Raw genomic sequence first — 11,735 nt, forward strand, 5'->3', positions numbered from 1 at the left:
AGAGCGGGGACGGGAGACGGCAGCAGAGACTGTGCGGGGCGCGAGCGGGCGGGCGGGCGTGAGAGCCAGCGAGTGTGAGAGCGTGAGCGAGTGGCGGGGAGCGGGGAGGGAGGCTGGGAGCGGCGTGGTTAGTGATGGAGGCACCGAGTGAGGAGGAGGCTGCGGGAGGAGAGGCTGGGAGGGAAGGAACGGGGTGCTGGGGGCTCGGGGCTGGGAGCGGCTGGTGACAGAGCGGTGCCTGCGGGAGGGAGTGGGCAGAAGGGATTGCGGGGAGAGGGCAGAGGGCTGGGGTGGGGACATGGGAGAGGGGGAGGCCCCGGGCAGCGCCCCGCTGGCTGACCTGTGTCTGTCTCTCCTGCCCACCCCGTCCCCGTGTGTCCGTCCCGGCCTCTGCAGGGCCGGCTCCGCCATGGACTGTAGCTGCGTCTCCGACCTTCTCTTCGCCCCGCCCGCCCTGCCGGCTCTCTGGACCCCCGGTAACTGGCCCGGACCTCCCCCATTCCTTCCCCCACCCCTCAGGCCTCCCCAGTGAGCCGCACCCCCTTCTCTCCGTGTCTCCACGTGTCTCACTCTAGTCCGTGGGTCCTTCTCTCTCAGTCTTGGTCAGAGTCCCCCAAATCAAACCCCTTCGGAGAAACTTGGCTAAAAACTTCGCAGCCAGATTACCCTGCCACCTGCCTGCTGGGATATGTGGGTCTTCTGGGAGGGTGGGCAAGGTAAGGAGGTGAGTGCGGGGTGAGGACAGAGGGGCCCGAGGCCCGGGCATCCCTGCCATGCACCTCTCAGCCTGCTCCCACGCAAGTCCTGCGCGGAAAGAGAGCAGGGACTGGGCTGGAGGGGGCACTGAGGGGTTTCCGGGGAGGGGGAGCATGGATGGACAGATGGACAGATGGCACTGCCCGGTCAGGGGGACGTGCAGGCATGACCCAGCCAGCCCGAGACCCAGGAGAGAGGACAGCTTGCTCAGAGTGGAGGTTTGGAACTGGGGGTGGTGGCCGGTGAGGCTGGTCAGACACCATGCCCATGTGCAGCGGGAGGGGGGTGTGTGTGAGAGACAGAGACTCTGTGCTTGGTTATTTGGGGTCTCATTTCAGAGTGTGTCCCTGTGTCACACTTCAGTGTTTTTAGAAGGGGTCACACTGGGAGAATGTGTCTGCAGAGCCTGTCTTTGTGTGAGCTTGTGTATTTGCTTGTACGTGCCCATCTAGGGCTACTTGAGTGTCTCTGGGCTGGGCGTGTCTGCATTTTGGGATGGGGGTGTCTGCCGGCTCGCGACTGTACCTCTGACTGAGTGGGGTGAGGAGCCTTTGCCTGTTTCTTGCGGTCTGTCTCGTGGTGTATGGTGTTCCGAATGGATGTCTTGGTGCATTTGGGGCTGTGGGGGGATGCGTCCATGGGCCTGTGTTGGGGGCTGTGTCTGGTTCTCAGTGTAGGGTCCATGTGTGCATGAGTGAATTCTGGGGGTTTGTCTGTCACATGTGTGTGTCTGCCTACTGAGTTTGGGGGTCTTCTCTCTAGCTGTGCCTGTGCCTCACAGGTACGACATATTTGAGGGTGTGCATTCAGAGACAGATGGAGTGTCCGGGTTGGGTGTCCCGTTGTCACCTTGGGGTCCTGTGGGTGTGTCTGTGACACAGCTGCATCCCCAATAGGACGTGTTCTGGGTGTGGAATGGGTCAGAGCTGGAGTCTGGATCCAGCCCTGTCATGGGAGGTGAGAAAGACCCAAAATGAATTGAGATAAAAACTATCCCTCAAGAAGGAGACTACCTGGAGCTCCCCGGGAGGAACAAGCACCCACTTTTATACACCAGGCAGCCTGCGTGTGACCCTGCGCCCCCTTGCCTTCCACCTCTGAGGTTCTAAACCAGAGAGGGTAAGGACCTGCCCGTAATCACACAGCAAGTGGACACGGCGATGCTGGTCTCCCCTGCCCTGGCGCGCCGCAGCCTCCCCTCTCCTGCACTGCTGCCAGCTTTGTATGGACTCACTCTGCCTTCTATTTTCATGCCTGGGTCTGGGGTCTCTAAGGAGGGAGAAGGGGGCATAGGATGTGGCACAGGAGTGAGCACAGAATTTGGACCCAGGGCTTGGGCCTTCTGCATGGGAGGCGAGATTTCGGGGTGCCCAGCTCCTGGGGGTATGTGGACAGTGGGGTACCCCCTCTGCATGGAGACATGATGTGAGCCGTGGGTGTCAGTGCTGACACATGGGTACCTCTGTGTGTGGGTTTGGGAAGTTGCTCTACTGACACGCTGTCACCCTCTGTGTCTGGGGACATGAATATCTTGGTGCTGTGTTCACCGTCTCCATTGTACAGTGTGTTCTTTGGGTATTTGGGGTCCTGTGTGTGTCTTTTCATGCATCTGTGTTGTTAGCAGGTTCCAGTCTTGAGATGTGTAATTGTGTGTTGTGCTGGGTGTGCACTGTGGGGTTGTTGAGATGACGTGACCTTGAGTCTTGGGCAGCCCATGTCTGCCATGTCAGCCTTGGTGGTCCCCAGCATGCGTATGGCACTCCGGTGTGCCTGTGTCCCAGTGTGGCTGTGTGTCTCAGGCAAGTGAACTGATGTCTGTGTGACATGTCCTCCATGGGCATATGTGTGTGCATGTGCACACACACACCCTGTTCTGGACTGTTCTTGGACAGACATGGGCACGGATATGGGGTGGAGGGCACACAGAGATGGGAAAGGTACAAATACACAGGCAGGTACAGACATGCACACAGCCCCAGCCTGGATATGCCTGGATATGCCAGGGTGGGTCAGTGGGGGGCTCTGGGGAATGCCAGAAGGTGGAGCAGGGGACAGGGAATGGGGAACAGAGACAGCAAGAGCTGGGGGCAGTGCAGGGTACAAGAGAGACCAGAGACCTCCTGGGGCTGGCTGGGGGCAGTGGGAAGACTAACGCTGTTGGGGAGGGGGTGCCCCTCTCTCCCATTCCTCCTAACTGTCATGGGTGCAGGAAGCCAATCCCTCCTACCTCCACCTCTGGATGCTGAGCCTGGGGGAGCTATGCTAAGGTAGGGGATCAGACTGGTACCAACACAGCGTCCCTGGATGACTGGGTTCTTGCCCATATTTGGATAATTTGGGGACCAGACACCAGGGGAGGAGGTTTGGAGAGTGGAAACCAGGTCCCTAAAGATGCCTGAGGCTGGAGGAGAACTAGATGCCTCTCAGGTTACTGAGTCCAGCAGGACCCAGAGCCCTGGACTTGGCATCCTGACTCCAGGCCACTCCCTCTCTCCCGTCCCCAGGGTTTGCCTTCCCTGATTGGGCCTACAAGCCAGAGTCATCCCCTGGCTCGAGGCAGATCCAGCTGTGGCACTTTATCCTGGAGCTGCTGCAGAAGGAGGAGTACCAGGGCGTCATCGCCTGGCAGGGGGACTACGGGGAATTTGTCATCAAAGACCCTGACGAGGTGGCCCGGCTGTGGGGCATTCGCAAATGCAAGCCCCACATGAATTACGACAAGCTGAGCCGGGCCCTGCGGTGAGGAAGGGCTGGGGGCTGGATCCCAACTTGTCCTTTTCCCCCGCGCTGTCCCTCTGGTGACCCCTCTGCATCCTGGGGCAGGTTCCTGCTGGATCCCACAAGGCACAGGGCTGTGCGTGAGTAGCCACCATAGCTACTTGTGAGTGGAAGGGAGGCAAGGAGGAAGGACCCCTAAACCTGGGCTTTGGAGTCTCGCAGGGCAGGGTCCCCGCTCCTGCCTCATCCCTTCCTTGCCTTGTGATCCCTGTTAAGGGACTTGTGAGCCTCAGTTTCCCCAAGTTCTAGTGCCCTATGCATCGTGCCTGGGACAGCACATGCATTAAGAAACCCCAGATCCCTCCCCAAGGCTCCCCCTGCACCTCCCCAGCACCACCGCTCTCCCCACAGTTACTACTACAACAAGCGGATTCTCCACAAGACCAAAGGGAAGAGGTTCACCTACAAGTTCAACTTCAGCAAAGTTGTGCTCGTCAATTACCCGCTGCTGGACATGGCGGCAGCTGCCACCGGCTCCCCACTCTTGCTGACCCCCAGTCCCTTCGGGGGGGCCCCAGGGCCAGATGCTCCTCCCCTCACCCCTGAGGTGAGTCTGGGTATTGGGGTCCTGGAACTGAGGCACTTGGTGCCCACTCTGGGGAGGGGACAGTCTGAGCAGGGCGGCTTCCCCCACTCCCTCTCTAGACCCTGCAAACCCTGTTCTCTGCCCCACGCCTGGGAGAGCCAGGGACCCGGACACCCCTGTTCACCTCCGAGACAGATAAACTGCGTCTGGACAGCCCTTTCCCGTTCCTGGGCTCTGGTAAGAGCCTGGAGGTTGTGGGGTGCTGGGGGCATGGTGGGAGAAGCTGCAGGCTTGAGGGAAGAGGATGAGAAAAGACAAGAGAAGGGATGGGGAAGGGGGCCCAGAGCCAGGCTGTAGGATGTGTGTGTGTGCATGCGTGTGTGTGTGTGCGCGTGTGTAAAACCCAGAAAAGGATGTGAGGTGAGGGAGGGGAAATGAGAGGGGGACAAGGGCTTTCAGGGGTGCTTAAGGAATGGGAAGACAAGTGGGGGAGTGGGAGGAGATGGAGTTGGGGGAAGCTGTGTGAGGGGGTGAGATGCCATGTAGGAGGGACGCAGGGAGATGGGGTGGGATATGGCAGGGAGACAGCCCCCTTTGCTGGTCCCCAGGTAGGCAGGCGCCCCAGCCTGACCTACCCCTGTGCCCCCCCCAGGTGCCACCAGCTATTCCAAGCCCCCTGGCCTGCTGGGTCCTTATGGCCGCGCCTTCCCTGAGTACCCCTGGAACTTTAACCCGTACCTCACAGGCCCCTTCCCCAAGCTGCCTCCCTCTCTCTACCCCCCGCACTTCTATCCCAACCCTCTGGCCAGTTCCCTGAGCCACCTGCCCTCAGCAGGGGCAGGGGGAGGCCCCACAGCCGTGCCCCTGCTGGCCTCGACAGGGGAGGGCCTGGGCCCCGAGCGCCCCTCGGGCCTGGCAGCGGCCCCTCGCCTGGCACTGCCGGGGGCTGGGGGTCCAGAGGCTGCCCTTGGTGGGAAGGAGGACAGCGACTCGGAGCTGGAGATTACCGATGTCAGCGGCTGCAGCTCTGACAGCGAGGGCGATGAGGGTCTCCTGGTGCCCCCCAAGGCAAAGGCAGGCAAAGGGGGGACTGGCAGCTGAGCCGGCAGGGGGCAATGGATTCCGCTGAGGCAGGGACCAGGGCAGCCGCCCGTCTGCCCTTGATGCCTGGCCCAAGGCCCAGGACCAGCCCTCAGCACCTCCCGGGTCTGGGCATGTTGCTGCCCCAGTCTCCTTCCCCAGCCCCAGAGTTGGGGGTCTCACTTCCCCCTCCACAGAGGACAGAGGGAACGTGATGGCCTCCAGCCTCCTCCCCAGGCTCCAGTTTGAGGGGGGTCCCCGCCTGGCCCCACTCCAAAGTGCAATATGGCGCCCAGCCTTCCCCACCCGCCCACCCCTGTGCTGTGCCCCAAGTGTTTGTGCGGCCGTGTCTCCAACCCCCCTGTGCTGGCCCCAGTCCTGACACCCCCCCACATAGGCCCCCCTGGGGACAGGGAGCTCAGAGCAATAACCCCGCCCCCAGCCCCCACCCAGGAGGGGCCCCCTTCCCACCAGCTCCCCATGATCCCGACAGTCACCTCCAGAGAGTTTACTACAGAAATAAAAGAACAGAGAGTGAGACTCGGGGTGCCCAGTGCTGAGCATGGGGGATTGGGGGTGGGAGCTGGAGGGTGGTGTCAGGGGGATGCCTCATACCCAGTGTGTGTGCAGAGTGCCTGGGGAGTAACGGTTCAAACAAAGAAATGAATGAATGAATGAACAACTAGAGGCAGGCACAGAGGCACAGACCCAGGAAGTCGACGCCAGACAGAGAGTTCCAGATGCCACGCCAGGCCCCACCACACCCTCACACACACAGATCTCTTCTTAGATAATATATATTAAAAAATAAACCTCCAATTCAGGGTATAAAAACAGAGCGAAGGCACTTGGGGGTGGGGAGTGGAGGGGTGGCCCCCACAGGCAATACTGAGATGGCCCGGGTCACCGTGGTGCCCTCCGGAATGAAGCCCTGAGTCCCCCAAGCAGAGGGCAGGAGGGAGAGATGGCCGAGGCTCATGCAGGGCCAGTGACCCCAGCTGGGCCCCTCCCAGGCGTGGCCCACAGCTCCCTCTCCTCAGGCCCTCAGGGTGTGAGATGCTGCGGCAGCTGTGTGGGTGGGGGTGGTCCCTCACGTCCTCTCCCCCATTCCTCTCCTTCTTGCAAAAGGCCTGGGGGATGTAGGAGAAGAGGGGAGATGGGGAGAGATGGAGAGAGAGACAGGGAGAGACAGACACAGAGACAAGACAGGGAGAGCGGAGAGAGAAGGGGAGGCGGGGAGAGGCAGGCAGGCACAGAGACAGAAACAGAGATTATCAGAAACAGAGACACAGAGATGAGAAACACGAGGTGGAGTGGGGAGATTCAGAAAAGACAAAGAGGGAGATGGACAGAAGGGGCTGTAGGGATGCGAGCTCTGGAGGGGGACCCTCCTTTCAGGACAGTGCCCTGGCCCCCAGATCCCCTACTCACCTTCCTGGACAGGGACCTCAAGTGCAGCCAGGCTGGGAGACAGAGTTCCCCCCAAGCTGAGACAGGAGGGGTCGCAGGCGGCAAAATTCCTCCTCCAGCTCCTGGTGGCATGGGGGTCATGGATGAGGGGGGCCCCCTCCTTCCCCAGCCCATTCAGGGCACCCCTGGTCCGCCCCGCCCCACCTCCAGCTGCTTCATGGTCTCCTCCAAGCTGAGCAGGTTCTCCTGGATTTCCTGGGTCCGTGCTGGGCTCAGGGGGCCGCCCCCTGGGACCCCATCCCCATCTCGAGGAGGCCCCGCCCCATTGTCTTCCTCCGCCGGAAACAGAAGCTGCTTCAGGGACAGCACTGGCCAGGGGCAAGAGGGGCGGAGTCAGGAGACCAGGGGGCCGGGATGGGATCTGGGATGGGGGATTCCGAACGGCATGTGTAGGGGCTGGAGGTGAGGGTGGGTGCCAGGCAAGGCTGAGCGGATGGGGTTGGGGGATCCAAAGGGAGGTGAAGTGAGGCTGGGTTTAGGGTTGGGACAGGGCAGGAAGGTACTGAAGACAGAGATATGGTCAGGGAGAGGGTGAATATAGAGTCAAGGAAGGGATGGCGGCTGCAGAAGAAGGACGTGGGCACCCAGGACAGTGGTGCAGGCCGGGTGGGTTTGGAGCATTTGTTTTCTGGCAGCTGGGCGTAAGGAACTTTTTGACAGGGAGAGCCTTGTTCTAGTTGGAACAGAGGCACTGTTTGGGCCGGTGGCCACCCTGGAGGGGCAGGGCTGGGCTACCTTTCCGAAGGGCCGTGGCAGCGAGCTGGCCCTCGGGGCCTGGTCTGCAGAAGGGCAGGAGGTCACTGAGGATTCTCTCGGTCCGGGCTGGGTGGGGGAACAGGGAGGGCGCTCAGATCCTGCCGGGCCTCCTGTGGATGCCCCTCTTCACCCGTGAGCCCCAACCTGGCCCCTCACCCAGCATCCTTCTGGTCTCACCATCAGCCGGAGACGTCTCTCGGCCACCATTGCCGTTCTCAGAGCTGCTGAGGAGGGGTTCTCGGGTGCTGAGGGGAGGAAGTGCTGGGTGACCCCACACTCCTGGCCCTGGGGGGCCACAGGGGCAGGGAGACAGAGAGCTGGAGGTGGGGAGGCAGGGAGGTCCGGAGAGAGAGACAGAGGTCGAGGCCGGGAGACAGGGAGACAGAGAGGCCCAGACAATGGAAGACACAGAGGCCTGGAGACAGGAGACAGACGGGGCAGTGGTGGGGTCGGCACACACACACGCACACACATGCACACACATGCTCTCACACACGCACACACACCATACATGCACACACGTACACACACATGCATGCATACATATACTACACATGCACGCACAGTCACATGCTTGCGTACAGGCACACATGTATGTACACACATGCATTCACACATGCGCACGCTCACACACATGCACACTCGACAGGACTGGGGTTTGCATTCTGGAGTTGTGGAGGGAAGCCAGCCCTGCCTTCCGGCCCCCCTCCCTGAACCTCCAGCTCTCTCCATGGCCCCCCTCACCTGCTCGGGCTGGGCCGGGGCTTAGGGCGAGAGGCAGGGGCAGGAACTTTCAGGGATCCGGCAGTCTCGGTAATGAGGGCACACCAGCTGGGGAGAAAGGCCAAACCCCTGGGCAGTCAGAGCCCCCAGACCCTATGCCGGGGCCTCCCCACAGCCCTCCTGTACCCGGGAACCCAGAGGCCTGGGCCGCCTCAACCCACACTCAGAACTCAGAACCCCCCTCACTTCTTCCGCTCCGAGACAGTCTGTGCCACCAGCTCGTATATCTGGGCCTCCTGGTCCCAGGTAAAAAGGACGTAGAAGGCTTTGTGATCTGCAGGGAGAGGGGGAGATGGGACTCAGAGCCCAGGTTCCCCCAGTGCGTGCCCCTTCCTGAGCACAAGCTGGGGAAGTCACTCACAGTAGCGGTGCTCTCAGGGCTCCCATGACTCAACTCACAACTCACTGTCCACTAATATCCAGGGCCTGATGTGTCCTCCTGAGCTCCCCCCTCACACCTCCTTAGGGAACCAGGCAAGTCCCCTGGCCTACCTAACAAAACCCTGCCAGCCACTCCCACCCTCCAGCTGCTCCCAGTGTTTGTGGCCCTGGTGCAACTTCCCAACTGTGTGTTTACAAATCCCTCCTCACTGGGTTCCTGGCCTTTCTTCTCATTTATACAAGACACGCCTCTGTGCAAACACCTGCAGCAGTTCCTACCTCACTTATAAAACCTACTAGGCCTAGCCCCGCCCTGCCCACCTCCACCCACTTCCCAGCCTCTTTGCCAGAATGCTGACTCCCTGGCTCTGTAGAGGGTTCTGCTCCCCACTCCACAGGCAGCTCTGCCCAAAAGAGACACCCTTTGCCCTGGGCCATACAGTGGCTGTGCTCACCGGTGGCCACCTCGCGGGTCATGGCAGAGGTGAGCCGCAGCACAGGCCGCAGCATGGTCTTGCCGTCGGGCGTGGGCGTCAGCGTCCGGCTATGGGACTTGAGCAGCAGCCGCTCATCCTGGCGCTGGAGCAGCAGCAGCAGGTCATCCAGCAGCAGCACATGCACCTCTACGGGGCGAGCAGTGCTCACACAGCGCCCCCATGCAACCCCGTCCCCGCCCTTGGCTCACTGCCCCCACACCCTGCACTAGGTGGCTGCCCCGGCACTCACCCACAGCCTTGTCCTTTGTCACCCGCCACGTCAGTGGGCCCTCGTGGACCAATTTCTTCTTGGTGATGTCCAGGTTCTGAGGCAGGAGGGGGGTGATGGTTCTTGCAGGTTGGCGGGGGGTGATTGGGGTTGGTGGGGAAGGGAAGGGAAGGGCAGGGCAGTGACCAGGGATGACCACAGGCTGGGGATCATGGGATTGGCATGAGGTGGGGGCCAAAGCTCTTGATCCCTGCGTATAGTATGGGATGGGGAGGACAGGCTGGGGACTGTGTCACAGAATCCCCTGGGCCAAGTAGAGTAGCGGGGCAGGGGAGGCAGGAGGATAAGGTCACACCTTGAACTCGCTTAGCATGGGGTCGCTGCTCTGCCGAAGGTGGGACAAGTCCAGGCGCCGCTGATAGTCCTTGAGCCTCTGGGGCAGAGACGGGAGCGTTATGGGGACAAGCTAAGTGCTGGGGCTGACCCGCAGTGACCCACATTGGTAAGGCGAGAGCCAAGACCAACTTCTGATGGGAGCAAGCTGAGGGTGGGGCCTGACCTCCAATAACCCTCAGAGGGAGGTGCTGAGGGCCAAGCCAACCCCCAGACACACAGTGACCCTTGAGGGAGACAAGCCAAGGGGTAGGGTGTGACTTCTGGACAGGCTGAGGTAGGGTCCACCCCCTGCTCTCATACCACCCACTGTCCCAGGTGTGGGGCCAGCCCAGGCTCACCAGCAGGTCCTCCATGTCACGCACGGCTTGGTTGACGTGGTGCAGAATTTCCCGGCAGCACTCGGCTGCCAGCTCCACTTTCTCCCGTTCCGTGGGCTCTTCTGCAGGCAAGGGAGAGAGCAGCTCTGGTGAACCCCTGCCCTGGAGGCTCCAGATTGAGCAGCCAAAGTTAGACAAAGGACAGCTGGCTGGGCATGGTGGCTCATGCCTGTAATCCAAGCACTTTGGGAGGCTGAGGCAGGAGGATCGCTTGAGACCAGGAGTTCAAAGCCAGCCTGGGCAACATGGCGAGACCCTGTCACTACAAAAAAATTAAAAAAATTAGCCAGGCACGGTGGTGTGCCCCCGGGGTCCCAGTTACTTGGGAAGCTGAGGTGGGAGGATGGCTAGAGCCTGGGAGGTCGAGGCTGCAGTGAGCCGTGATGGTATCACTGATGAAAATGAGTGAGAAAAAAAATTAAAAAAAAAAAAGGAGAGCCGAGGCCCAGAGAGGCAGGCCTGCGGTACCTGTGTTCTGCCCGATGCTCTGCAGAAGCAGGGGGTACTTGGTCAGCCGCTGCATCTCCGTGGGAATCATGTCCTTCAGCTGCAGACGGCGGCACCGTGGGCGGCTCTCAGCTTCCTGCAGGAAACTGGTGCTGGCGCTGTGATGGCCCAGGCTTCGGGCTCACCCCAGGGCGCAGGCACCTAGGAGTCTGGATTTCCAGGCCCCTCCTCCCCAGGAAGCTGGAGTTCAGACCCCGCCTCACCTGCACGAAGGCACAGAACCGAGGCTCCTTGCGTTGCTTGGCTTTGAGCTGCTCTAAGGCAAACGACTGGCGGCTGCAGAAGCGGGAGGAGATTTTCTGGAACCAGGAGCCCTCAGCACCATCAAACTACAGTGAGATTCAGGCCAGGCAGGTGTCTCAGTGGGGATGGGCAAGAACAGGGCCTAAAGTACGACACGCTGGAAGCCCAGACCCTGGGACTAGATTAGGGTGGGCTCAGGACCCGCTCCGGGCTTGGATTCCAAGTGTCTAGCTGGGAGGAGGGGGAGGGCTGGGCATCTCACCCGGGCCAGCAGCACGTCTCCGATCTCCTCGATGAGGTAGCCACTCTCCTGCCTCCGCTTCATCAGGCGATCGAGGAACAGGGCTGTGGGGGCAGGAGGAAAGGGATCCTCCATCAGGGCCTGGAATATGCTGTGCGTGGCCTGCTGCGGCATGGTGGGAATAGGGCTGCAGGTGTATCTGTGTCTGCTCTTCAGGGCCGGATGGCATATCTGCCCCCACCCCATGTGAACCCTGGGGTTCCCGAGCAGGTTGAACCCAGGGTTAGAACAGAGCTGCCCGTGGGGCAGTGGGGTACAGAGGGACCCTGGCCCTGCACTCACAATGCACCTCGATGAGCTCGTCCAGGCTGGGGAAGATGTTCTGCAGCTCCTCCAGGGAGAAGAAGAGGCCGTCCGCCATGGGCTGGAAGAAGAGGTCGTGCAGCACCCGCAGCATGCGCACGTGGGCCGCTTCTGTCACCAGCAGCTCTGCAGGGCCACCAAAGCAGGAAGCACGTTGGGGAGGGTGCAGACTAGGGGGCATGACCTCAGGGGCAGGCTAGAGGAATGAGGCAGAGCAGGGAGGAACGCTTCCTAGGTTGGTGGGAAAAAACTCTCTCTGGCTAGCAACGGTGGTTCACACTTGTAATCCCAGCACTTTGGGAGGCCAAGGCAGGAGGACTGCTTGAACCCAGGAGTCCAAGATCAGCCTGGGCAACATGGTGAAACCCTGTTT

At 61.0% G+C, this 11,735-nt stretch overlaps 2 protein-coding genes across 3 annotated transcripts in view; one reads left to right on the top strand and one right to left on the bottom strand.

The window, feature by feature from the left end:
- The first annotated feature begins 409 nt into the window (after positions 1–409).
- On the top strand, positions 410–5,161 carry LOC105542543 (ETS domain-containing transcription factor ERF). The gene is made up of 5 exons (XM_011984131.1): positions 410–476; positions 3,261–3,495; positions 3,886–4,081; positions 4,180–4,297; positions 4,713–5,161. Exons 1-5 carry the CDS (start codon positions 410–412, stop codon positions 5,159–5,161), a joined length of 1,065 nt encoding a protein of 354 aa, XP_011839521.1.
- A 760-nt stretch (positions 5,162–5,921) lies between these two features.
- The window catches only part of ARHGEF1 (Rho guanine nucleotide exchange factor (GEF) 1), a 23,826-nt gene continuing 18,012 nt past the window's right edge, over positions 5,922–11,735 (bottom strand). The window contains exons 15-29 of one of the 2 annotated variants that reach the window (XM_011983125.1): positions 11,342–11,488; positions 11,021–11,103; positions 10,719–10,844; positions 10,477–10,591; positions 9,970–10,070; positions 9,591–9,668; positions 9,257–9,332; positions 8,986–9,153; positions 8,336–8,423; positions 8,111–8,197; positions 7,544–7,611; positions 7,346–7,432; positions 6,755–6,918; positions 6,572–6,672; positions 5,922–6,270 (exon numbers count right to left, since the gene is read on the bottom strand). In XM_011983125.1, the coding sequence (XP_011838515.1) occupies positions 6,589–6,672; positions 6,755–6,918; positions 7,346–7,432; positions 7,544–7,611; positions 8,111–8,197; positions 8,336–8,423; positions 8,986–9,153; positions 9,257–9,332; positions 9,591–9,668; positions 9,970–10,070; positions 10,477–10,591; positions 10,719–10,844; positions 11,021–11,103; positions 11,342–11,488 (1,472 nt within the window). In that variant the 3' untranslated portion in view covers positions 5,922–6,270; positions 6,572–6,588. The remainder of the gene's footprint in view (positions 6,271–6,571; positions 6,673–6,754; positions 6,919–7,345; positions 7,433–7,543; positions 7,612–8,110; positions 8,198–8,335; positions 8,424–8,985; positions 9,154–9,256; positions 9,333–9,590; positions 9,669–9,969; positions 10,071–10,476; positions 10,592–10,718; positions 10,845–11,020; positions 11,104–11,341; positions 11,489–11,735) is intronic. The other variant, XM_011983116.1, reaches the window with a different exon arrangement.

This window comes from Mandrillus leucophaeus, unplaced genomic scaffold (genome assembly GCF_000951045.1).
Source record: "Mandrillus leucophaeus isolate KB7577 unplaced genomic scaffold, Mleu.le_1.0 Scaffold106, whole genome shotgun sequence".
In the NCBI taxonomy this organism is placed as follows: domain Eukaryota; kingdom Metazoa; phylum Chordata; class Mammalia; order Primates; family Cercopithecidae; genus Mandrillus; species Mandrillus leucophaeus.